The 27440-nt window shown below is 36.5% G+C and overlaps 1 protein-coding gene across 1 annotated transcript in view; it reads left to right on the top strand.

Moving 5' to 3' along the window:
* The window catches only part of RYR2 (ryanodine receptor 2), a gene marked incomplete at its 5' end in the record, with an annotated part of 583561 nt that overhangs the window by 21680 nt on the left and 534441 nt on the right, over nucleotides 1-27440 (top strand). The window contains one exon of the mRNA XM_023519246.1: nucleotides 147-266. Coding sequence (XP_023375014.1) covers nucleotides 147-266 — 120 coding nt within the window. The remainder of the gene's footprint in view (nucleotides 1-146; nucleotides 267-27440) is intronic.

The raw sequence follows: 27440 nt of genomic DNA, 5'->3' as shown, positions 1-27440 counted from the left end.
TTTTTTTTTTTTTTTTTGGGCAGTAGTTTTTACATTTGACTCAGATTTCTAGATGGCACTACAATGATGTTCTTTTTGGTCTGATTTAGATTGCATAGCCATGTCAAGTCTCACTTTTGTCTGTCCTTTTCTTCTCCCACTTGTAGGATGATGAGGTGGTTCTGCAGTGCACCGCGACTGTCCACAAAGAACAGCAGAAACTATGTTTGGCAGCAGAAGGATTTGGCAACAGACTTTGTTTCTTGGAGTCCACTTCCAACTCCAAGGTAGGATAAGGCCATTCAAGTCTATTCAAATATTTAAGTTTCACTAGTGGCATTGAAACAGCACTCTACTATTTTCTATGGAACACATAATGTATTAACTAAAGGGGGTATAAGAATGGTTTAACTCTTCATTAAACATTTTTTTAAATGTTATTGTTATTTTTTATGAAATCATAGCTGTGTACATTAATGCAATCATGGAGTACAGTGTGGTGTTTTCACATACAATCTGAAATATTTTCATCAAACTGGTTAACATAGCCTTCATGTCATTTTCTTAGTTATTGTGTTAAGATGTTTATATTGTTCATCTTATAAGGGCACATGTGAATCTTTCTAAATGTAGAATATAAATAGTAAGCATTTTTTTAATTGAAACTCTACTGGATGCAAAGAACTGAGATATAGTTGTTCATAAAAACGGACAAAGTCTTCATTCCATGAATAAGTAATATAATTTGTGAATTGATATAAGCTTGAAGAATTTAATGGATTATTAAGTTTGAAAGGGTACCAGTTGTCTTAGGCTACTAATATTTTTTATAAGCAAGACTTTCAATTTTCTATAACAAGTCAAAACTCTAGATGGCAGTTCATGTTTAAAATATGTAAACCTAAGTATAGACGTATTTCACACAGATCTGGATTTGACTTTTATGGGTTGAAAATGGGATATGGACTTTTTCCCCTCAAATTGGTATTCTGCTGCACTGATCATAAATGTGGGTAGAACAGATTGATTGTTGGCAGTAAGTAGACACTTACAGTCAGACCCTGTAAAATTGTACATGTGCTCCTGTAAGTGATCCCAGCGATATCTTAAGCTATAGAATGTTTTACTCAAAGGTGGAACTCACTTTTCGAGAAGACTGGGTTTTATGCTCCTAGGATATCTATTCAAGTTGATATTTGCCTGGAAGATAATCGCTCATAATTACAGTGTAGATTTTTGTACACCAATGTAAACATTTAAATCTGATGGTATGTTTTGACTAGTTATTCTAAATTTATAATTACAGATATTTACAATATATTCTTTATATGGATACATTTTCATTTTTGTTTGTACATTATATATTTGAGAAGTTGGGCGTTTGCTTTTAGGAGCTAGTTACTTTGAGGTAGAGTCACCTGTTATACCCAAACCCACAGATAATATATCTAAAACAAAGTGACCAGTTATCTCTACATATGGCATCAGTAAGTGTACAGGAGGAAGTGGATGAAAGGCAGTGAGATTTCTGTTGTCTCTGAAAACGAGTAACAAGTTCTTACTGGAGAGTGTGGTGGACCAGGCTTACCAGAGGGATGCAGGGTAAATCTGCACATTTCTGGAGCAACCTTGGCCTGTGGACTTCTATAACTAAATGAAGCTCCCTTGCAGGTCAAAGCTCTGGTCCTCTGCTTAGAGGAGTAGAATATGGAATGAGCAGGGGTAATGGAGGCAAAGGAGAGAAAAAGAGTAAACAAAAGTGGGGGAGGGAAGCAGAACCAGTAGGCCTCATAAAACAAGAGGCCGTGTTTTGAGCCCCAGGGGAAAACCACAGAGTAAGGAACTCTAGAGCCAGGAAGCTAGAAAAAGCTATTCCCCCCACTTCCCTAAGAGTATAAGAAAAAGCATTTCAGTTTTTATCTGGTTATTTACTGTCCTTTTACTGTCTGTAGATGTTATAATTTTATAATACATAATTTCATATAATTGTTTATAATTTATATAAATACTTTAGTAAAATAATTGATATATTTATGTAATTACTTACAGTTTCTTTTATATATAATTTATATATTTATATATAATTTTATATGTAAAAGAGAGAAAGAAGCAGAATAATGTCTGTAGGTAATAAAGACCCATCAGATAAATAAGCTTACAATTCTTTCAAAGTGAACTAAAAGCTATAATTGGGTTATAGCTTTCCTATGAAAGCTATAAGTTAGTTTCATAGTAGGGCTGAGTACATTGGATACTGTTTCTTCCACTCTTGAGATACTTTGCTAAGAAGAATATTTTCTAGCTCCATCCATGTAAACATGAAGGAGGCAAAGTCTCCATCCTTCTTTAGGGCTGCATAGTATTCCATGGTGTACATATACCTATGGGGAAAGGGGAGAGGGAGGGGAGGAGAAGGAGAAGGATGAGTGGAGGGAGGGTGATTGATGGGATCATGCCTATGATTCATCTTATAAGGGTACATGTGAATCTTTCTAAATGTAGAGTATAAATGTCTTAACATAATAACTAAAGAAATGACATGAAGGCTATGTTAACCAGTTTGATGAAAATTTTTCAAATTGTATATAAAACAGCACACTGTACCCCATGACAGTATTAATGTACACAGCTATCATTTAATTAAAAAAAGAGAACAAAATTAGTATTAGTATCCTTTAAAAAAATGTAAAAAAAAACCAAACAAAGTAAACTAAAAGAAGTTAAAAAAAAGGTACTGTGAAAGAATAGCATAAATTATACATGTAGAAGTAAAGTAAGTGGAGAGATTTGCAAAGAGAGGCAAAGAATAATGAGTGAGAATCTTAAATGAAAGAAAAGATTATTTTGGGAACAGAGACTAAACCACAAGTAACAATGGGGCACAGGGAAACAGAAGATGGAAAAGTGAAAACCTTCAACAACCCACAGGACATGAATAGGAGATGACAAAGACATCAGAGAAGCAGGAGATTGGATGAAAATCTAATATACTTACAATTGAAGGCCCGGTGGGGGGGGGAAGAACATACCAGTGAAAGAAGAAATATTTAACACTGTAGCTCAAGAAATCTTGCCTGAAACTCCACATGGAAAAGGTATTTGCCCATAGCCAGCAAATGAACTTCTCAGGCAGCTGAGGCAGACATTCTAGTAAAGTGATTTAAGTTTAAAAGGAAAAAGTGGAATCCAGGCAAAAAGACCAAGTCACTGCTAAAGAGAGTCAGATTGTCATCAGACTTATTTTTTTTAAACAACTGTGCTTTCTTCCAAAAGAACATGGTGTGATATGTTTAAGAAGACCAAGGAAAGAGAATGTGAATCAAGGATTCTGGCCAACTGACTTTGGGTGTAAAGATTGAAAACCATCATGAACATGGACAAATTTAGAGCTGTTGTTTCTATGAGTGTTTCCGTAGGAAATTATTGGAGAGTAAGCTACAGATAACCAAATTCCAGGACAGACTCTGGTACAAGGAATGATGGGTGAGCATTCAATACATACGTACCTGAGGAACTGAGACCAAATGATGGTTTTAGGGGAGAGGGTATCTCATGGGTGGTTCTGTGCTCTGGCAGTGTAGAGGCGGTGGAACCATTATATTCAACTTTCTGATTGCTTTATTGGTATAGTCTGAATGTAAACATTATAACTTTAATTGGGAAAGAAGGGTGAAAAAGGAGGTATTAGCTATTTGCAGTAGGAAGTCACCACAAAAAAAAAAAAGACTTAAGGGTATTTTAAAAGATATTATTAAGGTATCTGAAATTTCCTAAACGAAAAATAAATATATATATTTTATGAAGATATTATCTACGCACTAGATATGGTATGAGTGTCACATGTCTATTTACAGTTGTGTGTTGGTCAATGATGTTTTGGTCAAAATGGACCTCATATATGCAGTCCTGTAAAATTATAACGGAGCTGAAAATTTTATATTGCCTGGCGACATCTTCATGATCCTAATTCTGGTAGGCCTAGGCTCACGTGTGCTTTTGAGTCTTAGTTTTTAACAGTAACAACAAAAATAGAAGCTTTTAGAGCAAGATAAGAAGAAAAATTATTTTTCTATAGCTGTAAATGTGTATTTTAAGCTAAGTTTTATTTTAAGAAAGTGAACAATAAAGCTTATATAATAAAAAAGTTACAGTGATCTAAGGTTATTTATTATTGAAGAAATAATATCTTTTATAAATTTAGTGTAGCCTAAGTATAGAGTATTTTTAAACTCTTATAGTAGTAAGTAGATATCCTAGGAATTCACATTTGCTCAATACCTACTGAGTCACTCAGAGTGAGCTCAATTCATGGTACGTTTTATGTAGCTGTAACATTTTTAATCTTCTTAGTGTATTTTTAATCATACCTTTCCTATGTTTAATTATGTTTAGATATGCACATATTCCCTATTGTACACATGCTATAGTTGCCTACAGTATTCAAGAGTAGCAGGTGTGTAGCCCAGGAGGTGTGCGGTAGGTTGTACCATTCAAGTTCATGTGAACACACTCGATAATGTTCACACAATGACAAAATCACCTAATAACACATTCCTCACAAGATATCCTCGTTGTTAAGTGATATATGACTATTTGTATGATCTGTGGATGAGACATACAACATACATATAAAATGTTTTAAATAAAAGGAAATTCATTTTGGCTAAAAATGAAGTTACATACTTATAGTCTTATAATAAAAACATGCTATATTTTAATCTAATAAGAGAATTGATTATTTTAATAATTAGATTATTGATTATTTAAATAATTGAAAGTAGACTTGACTTACCTCTTAAAATAATAACTGAAGGTTTTAGGATCGACTAACAGTCAAATATGATACTCTGTAAAAATAAAAAAGGTAAAAATAAAAAGATAAGTATATAGCAAGAATTGCACCTGAAAATAAAGCAGGTACCTCACTGTCATTATTTGACAAGGTATAATTTAGACTAAAAAAATTTAAGAGCGATAAAGAAGCATATTTTATAATGCCAAAGGGTACTCTTCTCAATGCAGGTTAAGTAGGTGTATGCCTCCAACAATAGAAATGATTTTATAAAGAAGAAGCCGTGAGATTTGCAAAGAAAAACAGAGAAACACACTAATAATAGATATATAACACACTTCACTCAGGAAAAATAAGTAAAATGCTTATAGTTAACGAGATTGACCATAATAGAAATATGTCAGAATAAGAACCTCAAAAATAAAGCACACGTTTCTTAAAAGTTCACATATTTCATAAAAGTTCACCTCAGTAAATTCCAAAGAGTAACTGTAATACAAATATAATTCTAAAGGAATAAAATTATAAATTGATTTTTAAAGAGTCAGTCCCCCCATAAAACAAAAGGCCTTTCGACCTGAAAATTATGAAGTACACTGTTAAATCTTGGGTAAAAAGAGAAATATAAAGTAAAAATGAGGAGTTTCTTGAACATCATGGCAATGACTATGTGATGCTCTGGAACATGTGGGATGCAGCCAAAGAAGTTATCAGAATAACATTATAGAATTATGTGCATGTAGTGTTAAAAGTGGGAAAAAAATTAACCAGGTAAAAAACTCAGAAAAGGATGGATAAAAAAGGCAATGAAAGAAAGCGATGAGATGGAATTATAAAGATAAAAAGGAAATGGATGAGTTAATTAGAAAATTTTTTTTTTGTGAAAAACTTGGACAAACTACTAATTAATCAAGGAAAAGATGGAAAGGACAAGTATTCCACTATCAGAAGATGTTTATGGGTCGGAGGGAGACAACGCTCCTTCCCCAAATCCAGGAAATTAAACCATTATGGTCCATTTTGCCTAGTTACACACAGTGAATGTCAAAATCTTCATGAAGTGAATCATTTTTGAGAAAATATAAATTTACCTCAGAAAGTCCAAACACACCAATTATTACAAAATAAGCAATGTGGTGAAAGTGTGCTGTGTAACAAGATGTGCACCAGGGACAGATAAATTTCTATCTATGTGTGCTATTTTTTTTTTTTTTTTTTTTTGCCGGTGGCTGGGTTTGAACCCACCACCTCAGTATATGGGGCTGGCGCCCTACCCCTTTGAGCCACAGGCACCGCCCCTTATGTGTGCTATTTAGATTACTCTAAACACTACAAAGGAAGAAAAGCTTTCAGATTTATTTTACGAAGTGACTATGGTGTGAATTCCAAATCTTAAAATATTATTTTGCAAAGATTTATAGATCAATTTGATTTTGATACAGAAATCTGGGAAAAAGTATTTTCAAAGAAGAAACCTATGTTGCAATAAAACTTGTACCATGACCAGTGAGCTTTATTCTAGGAATAGAATAGAATATTCTAGAGTGACTCAGTACTATAAATTCATTAATATAATTTTTTATATTATTAAAGTTAAGGAGAAAAAAACCTTTGAAGTTCTCCATATATAGGGAAAAAGCACTGGATAAAATTCAAATTATATTTGTTTAAAAAATAAAATAAGAATTGCTAGATACCCCCTTAATGTTACATTACAAGCACATACTCACATACTTCAGTTGAAAAGTCAGCAGCTTCTTTAAGTAAAACATTGGTAGTTAAAGTCAGATTTAAGTTCAAGATGGATTCCAATCTGCCTTTGGTTGTCTATCTGTATGTTGGAGGGATGAGCCAATTCATTATATGTAGATTAGTTGAAGATTGGATTTGAAGAAGTAAACTGTTTCTAGTTGCAGATGATTTGATTATATATGAGAGAATCCCGAAAGAATCATTGGAAAAAGTACTACAAAAACAGATTGTTGAGAGAAATACATGTCAGCTGGTTATAAATTTGATGTAACAAAATATATATTTTTTGAGATAGTCTCACTCTGTTGCCCTATGTAGAGTGCTGTGACATCACAGCTCACAGCAACCTCCAACTCTTGGGCTTAGGTGATTCTTTTGCCTCAGCTGCCTGAGTAGCTGGGACTACAGGCGCCTACCACAATGCCCAGCTATTTTTCTTGTTGCAGTTTGGTTGGAGCTGTGTTTGAACCTGCCACCCTTGGTATATGGGGCCAGCACCCTGCCCACTGAGCTACAGGTGCTGCCCCCAAATCATTCTTGTGTATAGACAAACACCAGGTAGAAGTTTCTTGGAACGTAGACCTATGTAGAATGCTACTTGGCACACTCACACATGCACAGAAGCTCACGCTTGTACTTTAAGTTAAAAAGAGGACCAGTAATAGTCTTAGGCTGATCATTTGCTAATATAAAGTATTAAATACTGTTCATCTTTAGTCACTATTCTTGATACTATTATTAATGTGTCGATTATGTTTATGTCGTGTGTACATTTGCTAATCAGTTAATTTCCTATATGTGTGTTGCACTGATAAGTGCATGAGACTTGCATAAGTGGGGTTTCTGTTTTTCTTTGTGTTATTTTTAAAAAGGTCAAACCTTCACAAGGGTTATGTGAAGATACTTGTCTAAAATATGGAAAAGATGTCTTTAGTCCTACGAAACTTTGCTCTTAAAATATAAACTATAATTCTATCTTATTTATATTGTTTTACTTAACACTCTTTAAGATTTGGTTAACTCTGGGAGGAAGTAGTCCAGTTCAATAACTGAGTATAGTTTGTGTTCTTGAAGGTGGATGTTAAATTTTTGCAACCCAATTTTACAGCTAGGCTTACTTTTTTTTTTGGCTGGGGCTGGGTTTGAACCTGCCACCTCTGACATATGGGGCTGGGTGCCCTACTCCTTTGAGCCACAGGCGCTGTCCAAGGCTTACTTTTTTAAAAAAAAACAAACATCTACATTCTGTGCTAATTGGATTCTAGTGTAGATAATGTAGACTTAAGCACTGAACAGTCGGAGTTGGCTCTGCTTTGTAGCTAACCAGCCATTACAGTGGAAATCTTACTCCTGGGCATAGCAGCACTGTAATAACAGCCAGTGGAAAACATACTATGGAGTTGCTCCTCCTTTCTCCTTGTCTTATAATCGCTTTATAATCAGTAAAGTATTTGATTAAGTGGAATAATGGCCAGTAAGGCTAATGTTCCTTTGATAGTATTTGGATTATTCTAAGGTTTTAAATTGCATTAAGCCAAGAAACTATTCATATTTGGTGTTCAGTGGTTCAAATCGGACATATTTAATATACCCGTGTATGGGCAGATTTTAAGTAAATGTTACCTATTCTTTAACAGATACAGAATAATCAACTCAAGTGGACCAGACTAGTTTGAGCTCTCTCTTCAAGGGGAGGTTAAACAGTGATCAAAAGAAGGGCTCCAACAAAACTGCCTCTGTAGTTCTGTGAAGGATTGACAGAGTATGTGTCTGGACGGTTTCACCGGGGACTCGTTTGTTTTATGTGGTTTTTTATATTCTCGACAAGGTGCAGGTTATAGTAATAAGGAAAGGTTAATGCTGATGATTTCATGAGATGATCGATACAGCTGATTCTCGATGGCCTACAACTCACGACGATAAACACTTAAAAAATAATTCAAGATCTAATTTGGTGCTAAATTAAATCCTGAGTTCTACTGGGTTACTGTATTAAACAGGATTAAACAGTGGTAGTCTTTAAATGTTTGAGAATCGTTATTATAGAAATTTAAAATTGAAGAAAACAGTGGAAAACTGAAAGATTTTTAGCATCCTTAGACACAGATGAATCTCACTGAACACTGAGGTTCCCTGGGAGCCCAGTCTGAGGATTGTTGTTTCATACAGACATGACAGTTGAACCAGCAGTTGTGCAGTGCTCTTCTCAAAATAAAGTTCAAATAAAAGGCCATTCTTACTGAATTATCTTGCTGCTGCAAGTGTAAATTTCTGGTATTTTGTTTCTTCCTTCTGCTCTTCTCCATCCCCTGGACAGAGACCGAAAGAAGACTGTTAAGATTTGTTTCAGTCCAACACATCAGTGATTCTCTATGTCTAAGACTGGTCCATATCCACCACAGTTATAAAACAACATCGTTGGTTTTTATCAGGCTTCCCAAAAGGAAGCCCAGCCTTGTAGACCCAATATCAAGAGCTCTCTCGCAATTGCTATGGCATCACTTTAATTAAAAGTATTTCTTCCCATAATGGAACACAGTAGAGCAATATTTTATCTTCAGTGACTTCTCATTTCAGGATATTATTCACCACCATAAATGATGCATTAAGATATTAATGATGCATAATAGTTGTGATATTCCAGTTGAACGGCTCTTCTTATTCAAGTGAGAGTTTTTGAATAATAAAAATGTCAGTATAAGATAAATGCTAGATGATGTAAGAAAGATTCACTGTAAAACTAAAGTTGATGAAGCATCTTAAACAATAGACACGTGTTTCTCTGTATGTTCCCCCTAAACATTAATTGAAATAATAATACATAATTGTTTTTTTTGAGACATAATCTCACTATGTCACCCTCAGTAGAGTGTGTGTTGTCACAGTTCACAGCAACCTTAAACTCTTGAGCTTAAGCAGTTCTCTTGCTTCAGCCTCCCAGGCAGTTGGGACTACAGGTGCCCACCACAGTGCCTGGCTATTTTTTTTTATTGTAGTTGTCGTTGTTTAGCAGGCCCTGGCCAGGTTCGAACCCACCAGCCCTGGTGCATGGGCCGGTGCCCTAACCACTGAGCTATGGATGCTGAGCCAATAATACATTATTTTAAGAAAATAAATTAACATTATCACTTCATTCTTCTCTTTTATTTTAACGTTCACAGAAATTTGTGCAAAAGGGAGGCAAAAGAAAAACGAATAAGTTTGGAAAGTAAATGATCAATAACTGTATTTCTCTATATCCTTGTGTTTTAGTTACACAATTATTTCTTTGCCCACATTTTAAGAGGAAAACAAAGTAGATGGTATGTGGGGCAGTAAAGCAGCATTCTATTGTTATGTGACCCAGAATAAGTGAGCACATATTTAAATGGAGTTCTGATAGAGCAAAAGAATTAAAATATCTAACTATATTTCAGCAGATTATTACATTGGGCCAGAATAGAACTGCTTGTTAAATAGTGATTTATAAATTTTGTGGAAATAATCCTTCTCGGTATTTTAAATATGCATTTTTGCTGCTATTCCGTAAGCAAAGAGCAGTGTTACAAAAATGATCAAGTAAAGAGGACCTGATTGAAATTCCCAGAGTAGGAAGCATTTAATGGATGACTCGAGTAATACAACATCAGTATATTGCTGTGTGAGCTAAAGACTCATTCTGGGAAATTTTTAAAGATTTTAAAGAATAATTGGAGTCAAAGATGAGCTCCTGATTTCTCACTGTGTTTCTCGTAAGATCTAGAAAGTGAAGTGAAATAAAAGCTTAAATACTGAAGTCTAAGACTGAGAAACTGTCTAATAATTATAAAGCAGATGGAACCAGTTTAAAAAATCCTCCCTGGAGTTCACCTTCTGCATACAGGCTCACCTTGAATGCTGAGAAAAGGTTGGCAGACGTTTTAATCCACCTAACCTGTTTGCTTTAGTAGACCTACGGGCTATGCCAACAAGCAGGAACAAACAGCCAACTTTTGTTTCCTCCTCCTGCCCCTCTCCATCCCCTCAGTTGAGACTCCTCCCCAGATGGTGCAGGCATTGGCGGTAGGCAGGAAGCTGATGACTGATGGTTCATCCTGGACTGGAAGCTTTAGTCCTCTGAATAAAATGCTAAATGCAGATGCAAATAGGAACATCCCTGGTAGAAGGACAGGCTTGGGATTGTGACTTTAATTATGCTGTGCCTGTTGTAATGGCAGAGAACAGAACTGAGAGGAGGGGCGGGAGAAGGTGTTAGTTTAGAGGATCAGAGCTGAGTTAAGCTGAATTCCTCTGAAGCACTGAAACTCGCAGTAGTGGTCTCTTACACCACCCTCCTTTCTGGATCCCAGAGTACAACTTCACCATTAGTGGAGGGAACACACTGCAGCAAATGAAGCTGCAATATAAGGGTTAGCATGCTTTTTGTGTAAGGAACCAGATAGTAAATATTTAGGTTTTGTGGGTCACCCGTTTTCTATTCAACTCAGACATTGTAGCATGAAAGCATTCGCAGTCCATATGTAAACACATGAGCGTGGCTGTATTCCAAAAATCCCTGTACTTACGAGTACTGAAACTTACATTTCCTATTCATGTCACAAAACCTTATTTTTCTTGCAATTTATTTTCAATCGTTGAAAAATGTAAGAGCCAGCCTTACTTCATGGGCTGTCCACAACGGGTAGTGGGCCAGATGTGGCTATAGTGTGACCGTAGATCAGATCGGGAAGCTACCATTGCTAAAGGAGAAACTGGAACACATGCATTGGGAGCGAAAAACGAAAGATCCAGTAGCAGAAAGTTTTCTGCCTGTAGGTTAGATGATTACTCGCCCTGCCTTAGAGCTGGTGAAGAGCACGAAGGAAGAAGCATGGTGTTTGAGTGGGCCTCCTTGACAGATGGTACTTAATAAGTTAATGAATGTTTTTAAAATTTGAAAGATTGACAGAATAAAGCGGTAAAATATGAACATAGCTAAGTAGAGTGTGGTATGGAAGAAATCATTTCGTAAGGAAGAATAAGAACAAAGGCATATAGAGCGAAGCATTTGTCAGCGACTGTGAACTCCCAGGGTTCTGTTGAGAGATGAGATGAGATGAGGAGAAGGTGCTTTGAATGCCACGTACCAGCACAAGTTTGTTTGAAAGACAAAAGGAGCCACTGAAGCCTTTGAACGGTGATTGCAATGTCTGATGGGCTGCTATTTACTGAAATGCACGTTTAGACATGCATAAACTTCCCTGAAGGTATTATTAAAAGTCTAGTCTGATTTTCCTGTGTCTTTAAGTAGGCTCTGTTCTCTCTCTTTCTGGAAAATCCTTGCATACTCATGCCTGAAGGGAGCCTGTTCATTCTGTAGGCATCCGTGGTGGAATCTGCTTTTGTAAGGCTTTTCTGCATTTGTGGTGCGCCCACCTCCTTTCTGAAAAAGTAATTCACTCCCCTTCCTGCCTTCCTTCCTCTTTTTTCTCTCTTTCTTACTTGCTTGCTGTCTCTTTTTGTCTTTCTTGCGTTCTCTCTTTCCCCCCTCATTCTGTCTCTCTGTCCAGCAAAACGAATTCCTTCTGCTATGGTGCCCTGTGCTGCGGAGTCACATGGCCCTTCATATACACTTTTGGCAGAGACAGCTTGTCATTCATCTTGTGTTACAGGTGCTAATAGGGTTCTGTAGGAAGTCAGAATCAATAAATGTTTATTGATTTTAGCTGGCACTTCTTCCTGAGACTAACTTAATATTGCTATATCTATTTTGATAGTTGGTCCATTCATTTGGATTTTTATATCCGACTGTATTGTCTAAAGAATGCAAAGACGTTGTTTTCCTGCTTCAAGTAATTAAAGTCATGCCTTTAATGTTGCCAGAGTAAATATTTTTATTTGTAACTAGAATAATGCTTAATCCTACATAGACTGATAATGGGCTGGCACAGTTTGTTAGCAGTAATATTTAACTTATTTATGTAAAGGACACATCTTTGTTAGTATGTTTATACATAATTTAAAGATTCAGATGCTCATTAAAATATATAAATATTGAAAAAGGTAAAACAGTGAAATGCTAGGATTTTTTTTTTTTTTGCCAGCATAACTTTTTATTTAGTATCTGGGCATAAAAATACTTTCACTGCACACATTCTTTTTTACACTAAGTGCAAGAAACTCGAGATTGTATTTCAGTGCAAAATGACGTAGTCACCTTGGAGAGCAGTTTGGCAGTTCTTTATAAAGTTGAATATGGACTTAGGATACAACATATTAGTCTACTCTTATTTATCCAAGAGTTATTTACCCATGTTTTTATTCAAAGTCTCTTACTTGTATAAGTTTTTGGTGCAATTTAAATCATACTAACCTAAAACCAGGAACAACTAAAATTTTTAATCAGGGATACTATGTAGTAGCCAAAAGAATGAATTGCTAATCTGTACAACCATGTGGATGCAACTCAGAATCTCCAAGCAAAGTGAGAGGAGCAAGACACGATAGGCTGTGTACCAAATGATTCCACTGACGTGAAGTTGTAGGGAGGCAGGAAGGCAAAGCTGTATTGACAAAAAAGCAAATGAGTTGTTGGCAAGGGCTGGGGAAGTAGGTGGGAATTTACTGCAGACACATGCAAACGTTTTTATTGCATAAAACAGATGAAAATGTTCTATTTTGTGATTGGGGTGATGATTAGATGATTGTAGAAGAGTGTTAAAACTCATCAAGTTGTGTACTCATAAGTGGTAAATTTTATTGCATGTAAATTATACCTCAAGAAAGCTGATTTTTTTAAAAGTCCCCGAAGCCAAAACCACAAAGAAAATGAAAGATATATTTGACTACGTTAAAATTAAAGACTTCTAGATATCAACAAATACTATAATATGTAAAACAAACAGACAAGCAAAATGACAACATTAGTACTGCACTCCCACCACCAACAGGGGGAAAAAAAGCCATAGATTGGGAGAACTTATTCTTAACATGTACATACAAAACTGGTAAATTTTACTATCCAGGATGTATAAAGATCCTCCTACAAATTACTGAAGAAGAGAGATATCTAAAGGAAAAATACTCAGAAGGGTTGAAGAAGCAGTTCACAGAAAAACTCAGATGGCTTCCAAATCTTTAAAAGGATGCTTAAGATTATTAATAATAAGGAATGTGTAAATTAAAGCCACATTCTAATTATGCGTGAAATTAGGAAAAGTTGACAAGTTAGGCAGTGGAAAATAGTGGCAATGATGTGGTCAAGTGAAATTTTCTTACATTTTGTTAGGAGAATTAGTAGGTACAACTCCTTTAAATCACACTGTGATTATACCTACTCATGTTTAAGATGGTTATAAGTGGTAGCTAAGAAATTCACGCCAAGAAACGTCCCGGGCCTAGAACAACTTGGGAACATGGCTGATGAAAACATGCGTGTACGTGTTCTTGTCAACATTGTCTCTTGTAGTAGCAAAAACAGAAGATCACTAGACACTTACTAGAAGCGCAGAAGTCTGAAACACTGACACCAGCAAATACTGTGAGGCAGTGGAACAATAGGTGCTCTCACTGATCACTGATGGAAACGCAGCACGGAACAGGTTCTTTAGAGGGTAGTGCGTCAGCTTCTTACACAGCTAAGCATACTTTTACCATACTTTGTATTGACCCAAATGAGCTAAAAAATTGTTTCCACAAAAACCTGCACACAGTTTTGTTGTTGTTGGGGAATCGTGGGAACAAAGAACCAGGCTACTTGGCTTACATTTGTTAGGTAAAGTCCCTCTTGTAATCATGTCCTGTCCCCCCCCAGGTGGTGTGTCATATACCGTGAACCCCACCCTTTCCCTCCTCCTCTCTCTCTGTTCCCCCATTCCTCTACCTCCTACCATGTACTAGCATCAATTCTCCTCATATCAGAATTGAGTACGTCGGGTTCTTGCTTCTCCATTCTTGTAATACTTTACTAAAAAGAATGTGTTTCAGCTCCATCTAGGTTAATAAAAAAATATGTAAAGTCACCATCTTTTATAGTGGCTGAATAATATCCCGTGGTATATATATACCACAGCTTGTTAATCCATCCTGGATTGGTGGGCATTTAGGTTGTTTCTACAATGTGACAGTTGTAAATTGAGCTGTGATAAACAGTCTAGTGCAAATGTCCTTATGATAAAGGGGTGTTTTTCTTCTGGGTAGATGCCCAGTACTGGGAATGTAGGATCAAATGGGAGGTCTAGTTTGAGTTCTTTGAGGGTTCTCCATACTTCCTTCCAAAAAGGTTGTATTAGTTTGCACACAGGTGTTTAAAGCAGCTTTGCTTGTAGTTGCCAAAACATGGAAGCAACCAAGATGTGCTTCAGTAGGTGAAGATAGATAAACTGAGGTGCATCTAATGACTTCAGTGCTAAAAAGAACTTATTGAGTCTGTGACAAGATATGAAGGAACCTTAAATGCGTACTACTGAGTGAAAGAAGCCAACCTGAAAAAGGCTATCAACCATCTGACATTCTGGAAAAGGCAAATGGTCAAGAGATCAGAGGTTGCCCGGGCTGCAGGGAGGAAGGGATGGACAGGCAGAGCACAGGGGATTTTTAGAGTAGTGAAACCACTCTGTATGATACAGCAGTGGTGGACACCGTCATTACAAATTTGTCAAAACCCTTCGACTGTTCAGCACACAGAGTCAACACTAATGTAAACTATGTATTTTACTGATAATGATGTCTCCATGTAAGTTCATAAGTTGTAGCAGATGTTACCACTCTGGAGAAGGATGTTCCTATGGGCAAGCTGGGCATGTGCGGGGCAGGGAGTGTACAGGGACCTCAGATATTTGAAGTACAAACCAACCAACCAATAAGAAATCTCTAAATGTTCATCAGTAAGGAAACTGATAATTAAATCATAGTGCATTCCAAGCAATGTATGCAGTGAAATAGCAATAATAATGTCATGAAGATAATATGCAGAAATAAAATTACAGATGGACACGTACATTTATATCCCATTCAAATATATAAAATCTGTATAAAATATTAGAGAAAAGTACACGTTAATGACAAACATTAAATTCAGCAGAATGGTTAAGACTTCAGGAGAACAGACAGAATGAAATCAGGACTGGCCCTTAAGAGTTAGTTTCAACTGTGTATGTAATGATTTATTTTTTAGCTGAGTGTTGGAACATGGATGTTTATTATAGAATTTTAACATATTTTGTGTTTCTGAAGTACTTCATTAGAAAACAGCATGGAAAATGATGCTTGATTTGCAGCCAGAATATTTTTAAAATAAGCGGTAAACAGTGAGGTAATTAATCTGGAAGTCTTGATGCTGTGAATAATATTTTTTTGTCTTGTTGGATTTACATTTTCAAGGTTATTACCTTAAAAGTGTACAGTAGAAATTGCTTTACTGAAATTTTGTTGTAATCAAGATTTAGTGTTGGGATGAGATATTCAATTGGTGAAAAGGAATATGGAGATAGAGAGGAGCTGAGGATATTTGCGCTAGAGACCTAACTGGCCACTATCAGTCATCCAGGGTAAGACTTGCAGTGATTGCTCTGGCGTCTAGTCAATAAAGTTTGCCACCAGTTTTTGTTTGTTTTAAGCCTCAATTTGCATAACACCTGTGGCTAAAGTTAGAGTACCAGAGTGTTTTTTTTTTAATTAAATCATAAACACATAGATCATGTATACATTAGCGCATTTATGGGGTACAGTGTACTGATTTCATGTAGAATTAGGAATGCTTACATCACACTGGTTAATATATACCTCATCTCATTTACTTAGTTATTGTGTTAAGACATTTATACTCTATACTAATAGATCCAACATGTACCCTTGCATTATGCACCATTGGTGTGATCCCACCATTCACCCTCCCTCAATCTGACCTCTCCCCTCCACTCCCATCCCCACTCCTCCCTCCTTCATCTTGGGCTATAGTTGTGATCTTTTCTTCATATGAGAGTGTGAGTGATTGTAAATTGGTTTCATAATAGTACTGAGTACATGGGATTTTTTTTTCCATTCTTGAGATACTTTACTAAGTAGGAATGTTCCAGCTCCATCCATGTAAACATAAAAGAGATAAAGTCTCCATCTTTTTAAAGGCTGCATAATATTCCATGGTATACATATATCATAATTTATTAATCCATTCATAGGTCAGTGGGCACTTGGGCTTCTTCCATGACTTGGCTGTTATGAATTGAGCTGCGATGAACAATCTGATGCAAATATCTTTGTTATAAACTGATTTTTGGTCTTTTGGATATATATCTTGTAGAGGAATTACAGGATCAAATGGCAGGTCTACTTTTAGATCCCTGAGTATTCTCTGTATTTCTTTCCAAAAGGGATGTATTAGCTTGAACTCCAGAGTACCAGAGTTTTGATGAAAAAAACAAACTTTTTTTGTGTCTATACTCAACAAGGTGCAAAACTTCTGGAGGCAGGAAGTAAATACTTACCTATTTAACTATTGTAAGTGCTGTCCAGGGTTCAGTGCAAAGTACGAACTAATGGAACTCATAGGAAGGTCACCTTCCTCATCCTCAGGCCTGTGGAGTCAAGACCTAGAGAATGAGAGAGCTTATTTGTTGGGAGACTCTGGAAATTAGTAGACCATGGCTATAGAGAAATTATTTGTATTAGCTACAGGTTAGCTCCTCAGAAGGGAATGAAGCTTATATGTGTTTGGGTTATTTTAGGGAGTATTCTTTTGGGCAAACAAAGAAACAGTAATAGATACTGAGCTTACCTATTATGTGAGATGCACTTTCAAGGTTTAAATCAATTTTCTAAGGATTGTTGAACACATTTGGAAGGTCTTTAAATGGAATCACATTTTGAGACATGACTTTCACAATAATGACTTGTTACATCCATTGACTATGATCCTTTTCATTGTTATTTACTCAAGGAGTTGATTGTGCACTCAATGTTTGCCAGTTTTATTTCTGATGAATAAAAAGGGATACTGGCCATCAGTTAATAAGCAATAAGTTTAAAAGTTAAAATCATTAAGTCAATAAATTTACTATTGTGATTTGATGACTCTCCTCATACATCTAAAGATAATTGAGGAGCTCTACATTCTAAAAAAAATTGAATTTCAACTTGTGTTTACATTTTTTATTGTTCATTTCTTGTTTAGAGATACTTCGGAAATTTTTCATCAATGCTAATAAGAATAGTACAGTCAAACCTTTGTAAGTTGGCCACCTAAGGGACTATAACAAACTGGTCAACATACAGAGGTGGTCAACATAAGGAATTAGGCCTGCTGTACTGAAACGTACAGGGGGTGCATGTCCAGTCTGTGAAAATAAGGTCAGCTTAAGGAGGTGGTCAGTGTAGGGGTGGCTATGGAGGTTCTACTGTATTAGCAATTTCCAGACCTAAACAAGAAAAGGCTTTTAGGGATACCGTTAACACTTTTTTCTTACTGGTTCAAATAACATTTGATGAGTAAAGAGGAGTTGGATTAAAATATAAAAATAATTTAGTTGGATGAAATTGTTGGTCTATGAATGTCTAAAATGTGTAATGGGCTGAAAAATCCAAAAAAACTGAGTTTATTAAGGGAGATTGCTGAAGGAATATATGACAATGTTCGCTTTGGATGGGGAGGCTCAGGAGCTGGTAGTGTAGTGTTTGAGTTGATTTCAATTAACGAAGGACAATTTGATAGAAGCTCTTGAAATCTGGAGCCTCCTTTTTTTTATTTCAGATCGATATGAGGATGGTAATGTTTAGGTTACCGTGTTTTCATTTCATTTCTAAGGTAAATGAAGACACTGTAACCTAAAAATTTCATTTCAAATTGCAATTGAACCCTTTACCCCAGGGGCATGCTGAATACCCTCTCATGTCCGAAAACTTTTAGGTCTCCAACATCACAGTAGCTGTGTTTGGTATCTATTAAGAAATTAGAAAATGACTCAAATGGTACTATGAATTCAGAAACACTACTTACATATTTAAATAAAATGTTTTATTAACCAGATATATTTAAAAATTATATATACAATCACAAGTATATGTTTATGTACACACATGCATCCATGCAGACCCACACATATAACATATGCATACATTTTCAAAATAAAATTAATCAGTACACAGATAATGCTTCTAGAATGTGTGGTGGTATCACTGACTCTTTTTTATAACTTCTAATCCCCTTCACAGCCTGGCAGCCGCTGAGTTACATGTTAGGGGTTGCAAGAAGAGTTGTTTAACTAGAGAACAACATTTTTATGAAGGGAGTTAGAGAAATAGTATTATTAAATGTGGCTTTTTGTGGGGGGATTAGGAAGTAATCTAAAGTACACTAATGTTTTATAAATTGTACTTAATAGTGTTTGGAATAAAACCGAGTGAAGAAAGTCAGAAGAAGGGAGGGAACATTATTTCTTGCAATAATCTTAAGTATATACAATGCAGTAAAAAATCTGATCAGGATTGATACCAAAGGGAAAGGGCCTAGAAAGTTCGGAGATGAAGCCATGGCAGGTGTTGGTGATATATTTCACCTTGCTGGTAAAGTTCAGTTAATGTTCCTTAAACTTGGAGAAAACTAAGGTACTTTAAGTCAAAAAGACATTGAAGTATGTATCTTACTTACTGAAGTAAGGATCTGCAGTTCTATTAATTGTTGAAAATACAGTAATTTAAAATGTATAATTAATACCATGTAGGATTTATAGATACTATAAACTTCAAGAATACTTTAAACATTATAACATGATCTTTAAATATTCTTACTGGCTAAAGTTTATATGAAAAGTGTCTGAAATAAATAAATGTAATTGATATCTTGTATATATGATAATTTTCTATAAAATGAAAACATTGCTATAAAATAGTTTAGTTTGCATTTAAAATAAATTGATTATATTTGCTCATTTAATAAGCACGCACTCCATCGATTGTTTTTCTTCTTCTTCTTTTTTTTTTTTTTTTTGCATAGTTTTGCTCTGTCTACTGGACCAGAATACAGTATATCATAATAGCTCACAGCAACCTCAAGTTCCTTGGGCTCAGGCAATCCTCCTGCCTCACCCTCCTGAGTAGCTGGGACACACTACCACATCCAGCTAATTTTCTTTCTATAAGAGATGGAGTCTTGCTCTTGCTCAAGTTAGTCTCAACTCAAACTCTTGACCTTAAGCAATTCTCCTGCCCCGGCTTCCTGGAGTGCTGGGACTACAGATGTGAGCCACCCTGGTGGCCTCTATTGAATGTTGACTGTGTGCTAAGCAATGTCCAGAGTTATGGGGACAGAGCAGTGACTATGATAGAGTTCATCATCTCACGAGTATTTCACTCCAGTGGACAAAGACATATACAAATAACTTAGCTAACAATCAGCTTAAAATAAGCTGGTAGTAGGAAGGTAGCTCTGCTGGGGTGGTTTGTTGTAGAAGCCTCGTGGGTTACCAGATAACTGAAAGCAGGCAGTGTTGGATGTTTAGAGGAAGGAGCATTATATACACACAGAAAAGAGAGTGCAAAGACTGTGGTGAGAATGAGCATGGACTGTTCAGAGGACAGAAGGAGGCTGGTGTGTCTGAGTCCAGCTGGCGAAGAAGATTGGTGAAATGAGATGAAGTCATAGATGGGCAAGGGCTGATCATCAGAAGCTTCTCTTTTAAATTTCAGATTAATATAAGGGTACAAACCATTTGGTTGCAATGTTTGCATATGTTGGGTAAAGTCTCTGTTGTAGTTGTGTCCCCCTTCTAGGAGCTGTGCCACATACAGTTACATTGTGCCCGTTAGGTGGGAGCACATTGATCCCCCTCCAACTTGAATTAAATTGAGTTTATCTCTTCTCTGAGCATGTATTAGATTGTCCGCTGGCTTCATATTGAGTGCATTGGATACTTGCTTTTCCATTCTAGCGATCCTTTACTAAAGAGAAAGTTCTCTGACTCTATCCAGGTTTATACAGAAGATGTAAAGTCTCCATCTTTTTGTAGCTGAATAATCCTCCACGGTGTACATATACCACAGTTTAATAATCCATTCTGGGTTGATGGGCACTTGGGTTGATTCCAATCTTGGCGATTATAAATTGAGTTGCGATAAAGAATCTGCTGCAAATGTCCTCAGCTCATCAGAAGCTTTGAGAGCTAGAATAAGTTGTTTGGTTTTTATTTTAGTTCAGTGAGAAGCTATTTGATGTGGTGCGATCTATGACCTGATTTATCTTTTTCATTTTTACTGCATAGGGGATTGGAGAAGACAGGTGATAACAGGGGCTGCAAAAGTAGTGGTAGGAAAGGCAGAAGTATGCAGTTGGATTTGGTATTGTTGTCAGATGGTGTCTGAGAGGTAAAGGGAAAAGAGGAATCAGACATTTGGATTTGAGTACATTATTGAGATGAGGACGGGTGGAAGGCATATGGGAAGGAAGGCTTACTAATAGCAAGTTCTGAGTGGGTTTGGTTTGTGACATCCAAGTGAAGATTTCATCTATGCAGCTTGAGGTTAGCCTGGAGGTCTAAGGAGAGGTCAGGGCTAAAGGCAGAGGTATGTCATTGGGTGTTTATTGTATTTAAAACCATGGCTTTGAGTGAGAGTCATCTGGGGGAATATGTGGTTGCAGAAGACGGAGGTCAGGTCAGGCATCTCAACCATTTGAGGCCGATCAGAGGAGAACGATCCAGCAAAGAAAATACTTTTTTTTTGTTGTTGTTGTTGAGTCTTCTAAAAATGTCAAAGTCTTTCTCAGAATCCTTATTGTCTAAATAAAGCTAAACAACAGGCTGTCCATTTAATAATGCACAGAGCCACTGGGGACTAAAATGTAAATACTGTGTGCAGTTTAATTTTAAAATTTGTTGCAGGAACAGTTGAAACACACATGATGAACACACGAAATATCACGCTTTAGGAAATGATTTAACAGATGACTATATTGGGAACGAAACAGAAATGCGAAGGGGACAAAACAGTTGTCAAAAAAATAAATAGTAAAAGTAGGTGTGTAATTATAGCTGTATTTCCCACGTGGGAGAAGAAGAAAAAGATAAAACTAATAGAAGACTCCGTTACAGAACTAGAAATACTTGAGAGGGAGAAGATTGATTTATAAAGAAAAGGAGGCGAAGAATAAAAGAAGATGAAACCATGAAGCTGATCTATGAATTTAAATATTTAGAGGGAAGGGAAGTTTCTGTGCTGTGCTACAACAGTGAGGACAGATGAGGCGTATACTGTCCATGTGTTTAACCCAGAGTGACGACTTGCATAAAAGTTAAACTCACCGTCTGCCATTTTTATAATACCTTACCTTCAGAAAAGAAAGGTAAAGGTGGGCATCAGACTTAAAGACCTCAGTGCACTTCCAAAATTCAGGAATAATGACTATTTCAAACACTTTAAAAACATTTTTAGTGATTTCACATCCATTGGAAGTGTAACGTGATGGTCTGATTCAGAATCAGTTTGAAGCCATATGGCTCCTCTAAAATATGTATCAATAGTAATCTAGGCTTTGGCATTTCTTAGATTTTAAGAAAAAGTATTCTGGAAATCATATTGAGTTCCACTGTGAAAGCATATTCCTAATATATCAGATCCTGATTATTTATATATACATATTACAGTGATCCTACAGATGAATTAGACTAATATGGTTTTTTAGGAGCAAGTTGCACCATTCTCTTAGCCAATCAAATTATTCTTTATGACAGTCATTCATTCATCCCGTGATACATTCTTGTTCATCTCTCCCATCACCTGGATGCAGGGATTGTGCCTGCTGCTGGCACAGAAGGTGAAGCAGCAGCAGCTCCCGACCTCAGGAGGGCAGCACCGCCGGGCCACCTGCATTGACTGTCCTCCAAGGACAGCCCGCAAGGATGCACAGTCTTGTATGGTTATATCCAAGATTATATTAACAGTATATTCATTTGTAAAATTAGATTAACAATGAGGTATATGGCCAGGGTTTTAAAAAACAAAGAGTCTGGGTGTGGTGGCTCATGCCTATAATCCTAGCACTCTGGGAGGTAGAAGCAGGTGGATTGCTTGAACTTGGGAGTTCAAGACCAGCCTGAGCAAGAGCAAGACAAGTCTCTACTAAAAATATAAACACTAGCCCCGTGCTGTGGTGGGTGCCTATAGTCTCAGGTACTCAGGAGAATGAGGCAAGAGAATCACTCAAACCTAACACTTTGAAGTTGCTGTGAGCTATGACGCTACAGCACTCTACTGAGGGTCACAGAGTGAAACTCTGTCTTTTTTTTTTTTTTTTTTTTTTTGAGACAAAGAATCACTGATGTAGACTTTACTGATATTACATGACCAGAAGATGGAGCTTTGTTTTTATTTATAGAGTCTCAGGGGATCAGAATCCTCAACCTGGGCTTCATTGGCTTTGTTCTGGTTTCCATGGGCTTCCTTCCATCACCACCAGGAGACCAGCACTGTGACAAAGAGTGAGGCTCATTTCTTTTATATGAGAGAGAAAATATTCATTCAAGATTTATCATCTCTCTTTGGTATCATATGTGTGCCTCTGTCACATGATTCAACACATACATAGATATGCTCAGTGGCATTTTTCTTGATCAAAATTATAAATACTACATTTGTTTTCATTTCCTAAGTCTCCATAGATGGTAAACTCAGAGTTAATCTTAGCTGAAATACTTAAAAGGCCATGGACTTTCTTTTTCCTCCTTTTTCTTCTACTGGTAGAACTGAGAAATATCATTGAACAGCGTGTTTTTACCTTCTGGTGGGGGTAAATGTTCTCCACCTAGATGGTGACTTTCTGCCCCAGAGAAAGAGCTGGAGATGAAACTTGCCGTATTTGAATACAGAAGAAGGAAATTATAAGGTTGAGTCATTTAGTGGGTTAATAATAAAGATAAAGACACAAAATAATATGATTAGGAGGGTCATTGAACATGAAAATGCTCTAAAAATGCTGAAATTCTCATAGAGAATTCTTAATGCCATAATGAGATTTTTGGCATGCTGGACGTTGGGGCCAAATAGGTTTTCTGAAACATCCAAGATGAGTTTTTCCACTTGTTCAAATTTACAACATGAGAGAGGCTGGCTCTAATATGGTATCCCTGCATGGTGAGCTACACTGCTGGCTAATAAAAAGTTTTATACTTTGACATGTTTCATTAAGTTCTCATTGTGGGTTGTGAATGTTTAGTGTCCTTCTAGGGGCTTTTGGGAGAATATGTTTTCATGGCACGCATGGTGAAAAGTCGCGTTATATTCTGAACGGAACAAATGGGCTTTAATTATGCTGAGGGCTGTGGATTCTGGGGCTGCTGAAAAATTCATCATGTGTTTTAAATTGCTGGGATGGAAAGTATGGATCAAAGGTTTAGCCTGGACTAGTGTTTGGAAAATAATTTCCTTTGCTAAGATGCCACCTGTCATTTTAATTTCTCAAGTTGAAGAATGTGTTTGAGTCCTCCATGAGTCTGGTGTGAGATTCCTGTGTGGACCATGGAGCAGACAAAATGCTGAACTTGACTCTGGGAAAGCCACACTGGAGGTCAGGCTTTCCCTTCCTTTCTGTTTGAATTTGCCCAAGTTGCTTGATCTTAAACACTTCCCTGGCCTCGGGTGTACATAGGGGAGAACTATAACATGGGACAGCTCACTTAGGTTTATTAAGAGAATGCGGTGTCCCAAAGGTCACCCATAAAGTTGCCATACATAGGGAAGATGGGAAATTGTACCTAAATGTACCTTTATTCACAAAATATTCATTATAAAATTTTGCATTTATTTACAAAAATTAATTACAAAATTTTACAAAGAGGTGGCTGACCTATGGAGAATAATTTGCAAAATTTTGTAAATTACCTTGTCACCAAAAAAATAAATTAGCTAAGTGTGTAGCCCAGCTCCTTGGAGGCTAAGGTGGGAGGATCCCTGAGCCCAGGAGTTCAAGGTTGCAGGGAGCTGTGAGACTCTACCCTCCCACCCCCCCCCCAAAAGATATATACGGCTTGATACACATGCTGACTTTGCAGTGCCCAGTCAAGTGCTGTGTACTCTTTAAATACTGATATTGAATCTATTAATTAATTAATGGACTTTAAAAATCACAATCTTATAATTAAAATGCTGTTGGAGCCTGAAGAAACCCTTAGGCCCATCTCTATACTCACCTGAGATCTTCCATAATTGAACACAGGCTTCTCAGATCTGTAAAGCTCAAGATTTCAAATATTTAGCCTTAGAATAGTTTATTGTGTGTCCATGAGGGTTATAAACATCGCTTGTAGCATGTGAATATTTCAGGAAGCGAAGATCGAAAGGTTGTGATGAGCATATTTGGAACTCAGTGTAACATGGGTGTTAGAAAGAGCATTACTGTTCACTGGAGGGCAGAATCTGTAATCTTTACAGTCGCGGAGTTTTCCAAGTACCAGAGTTGATATGTGTTCCGACAGAAACTGAGAAAACTTCCCTGGAAACTGAGCCTCCTGTTACATAAAGAAATTTTCTTCTTTAGGACTTTCCTCCTATTACTATTAGGCAGCATGGATTTTTTAGCAATGAATTTGATCCAAGCATAGGCCCGTCTGATGACAACTTTGGTTGTTTTACTGATGGCCAAAGACAAAAGTGATCTAATTATTACTTTAGATACATTGCATTTCAAGATAAATGATAGCATCATCTATTAAGGCCTATCCATCTAAAGAAAATCTCAGATGAAGTCTAATTTTCTGATTTTTGCTAATATTGTCAGCAAATTCTTCAAAATTTTTTTTTTTTTTTGTACAGCTAACTCTGGCTCATACCACTCAAACTAGGGCTAATTTAATTAGAATGTGATTATATATATATAATAATAAAACTTTTTTTTTTTGAGACAGAGCCTCAAGCTGTCACCCTGGGTAGAGTGCTGTGGCATCACAGCTCACAGCAACCTCCAACTCCTGGGCTCAAGTGAGTCTCCTGCTTCCACTTCCCTGGTAGCTGGGACTACAGGTGCTGCCACAACACCTGGCTATTTTTTGGTTGCAGCCATCATTGTTGTTTGGTGGGCCTGGGCTGGATTTGAACCCGCCAGCTCAGGTGTATGTGGCTGGCGCCTTAGCTGCTTAAGCCACAGGCGCTGAGCCTGTGATAAATATATTATTGCAATGTATATGAATTAATCTATTTATAAATTATCACTTAATTTATGAAATTTCATGATAGGATAATTAACAATATGTCTTTAAAAATACCAAGTCTCGAGCTTCTATTCCACCCTGAATTAAACTGGAAACTTTTATATATTTGACTTCCCTTTACCACAAATTTAATAGCTTAACATAACTTTTTTAGTATGAGAGGAAATATGCCAGTGTGACTTATAATAATGGTAAGAAAATAGAAAGAGATATACTGCTTTAATTTAAGAACTCCAGGAATTTGTGCCAAAGATTCGCTTGTTACATTAAGAGATTCTAGGAGAGTCCTTCAAACCTTGCTGTGTCTGCAACACTTACTCCTCCATTATTCCTTGAACAGGTTAACTGTATTGGCTAACAGGTGTCCCTGAATTGTATAGAATATTTCTCTCATTACAGAATGAGTTAAACATCTCCTTCAGAATTTATTTGCTTTTTATCTCGGTTGTTACAGGCCTAGGAAATAACAGGAAAATGGCTAGGCTTAGAGGATTGAATCTAAATTTGTCAGACCCTAAAACCTGAATGCCTTGAGTTAAAATCTCGGTTTGTCATTTGTGTATATGTTGATTTCCCATTTTTTCAATAGTAAACAACACTATGGTGACTATTCACATACAAATAATCATCTCTGCAATATTTCCTTAGAATAAATTTCTGGAAATGGAATTTCCAAGTTAGAGGCATGTACTTTTTAAGGCTTTGGTATTTACTGCCATATTTCCCTGTGGAATAATTTGTATTCCCGTGTCCATCCATTTTCCCATTCCCACATCTGCACTGGACGTTTAAATAAGAAAACTCCTGCTAATCTGAAAGGCAAGAGGTCTCTGTTTTGCAAGAATCATATTCTCTGATTAATGGTGAGGCTGACCATTTCTCTGGTTTACCGCGTTTGTATGAATTCCCTGTTCATATCCTTTGCCTATTTTTCTATTTGAGGATGTGTCTCTTTGGTATATAGGTACAATTTATATGTGCGCACACACACACGGTTGTATGTACATAAAAATTCCCAGTTTTCTTTTTAAGATTGATTGCTTTTATTAGAGTTTTCTATACTGAAATTTAGATAATGTGTTTAGTAAAAGGTATTGATTTTGTTTTTTATATTTCTGCCTTTAGAAAGGTCTTTTATTCCCCATAATTATTTAAAAAATTCTGTCAATACTTTTTTCTAGTACTTTCATAGTTTTCTTATGTTCTTAATCTTTTTTGTTTTTTTAGAGACAGTCTTACTTTATTGCCCTCGGTAGAGTGCTGTGCCATCACAGCTCATAGCAACCTCCAACTCCTGGTCTTAGGCGATTCTCTTGCCTTAGCCTCCTGAGTAGGTGGGACTACAGACACCCACCAGAACAACACCCAGCTATCTTTTGTTGTAGTTTGACTGGGGCTAGGTTTGAACCTACCACCCTTGGTATATGGGGCCAGTGCTCTCCCCACTGAACCACCTATAAGGCCTCACTCATGTTCTTAATCTTTATGGAATCAATTTTCATATAATAAGATAGGAATTTTAATTGTAGTTTTTGAATGGATGATATATATACATATATGTACCGTGTTCCCCTGAAAATAAGACCTACCCCAAAATAAGCCCTAGCAGGATTTCTATGCATTTGTTAAATATAAGCTCTACCCCAATAATAAGACCTAGTGATGGGTGTGCATTTTGCATTTTGGCATGGAGAGGGAGACATCCCCTGAAAATAAGCCCTAGTGTGTCTTCTTGAGAAAAAATAAATATAAGACAGTGTCTTATTTTC

This window comes from Otolemur garnettii, unplaced genomic scaffold (genome assembly GCF_000181295.1).
Source record: "Otolemur garnettii isolate 467f Iridium unplaced genomic scaffold, OtoGar3 scaffold00165, whole genome shotgun sequence".
Classification (NCBI taxonomy): domain Eukaryota; kingdom Metazoa; phylum Chordata; class Mammalia; order Primates; family Galagidae; genus Otolemur; species Otolemur garnettii.
The sequence above is the reverse complement of the archived record's forward strand: the minus strand, read 5'-3'. Positions and strand labels throughout refer to the sequence as shown.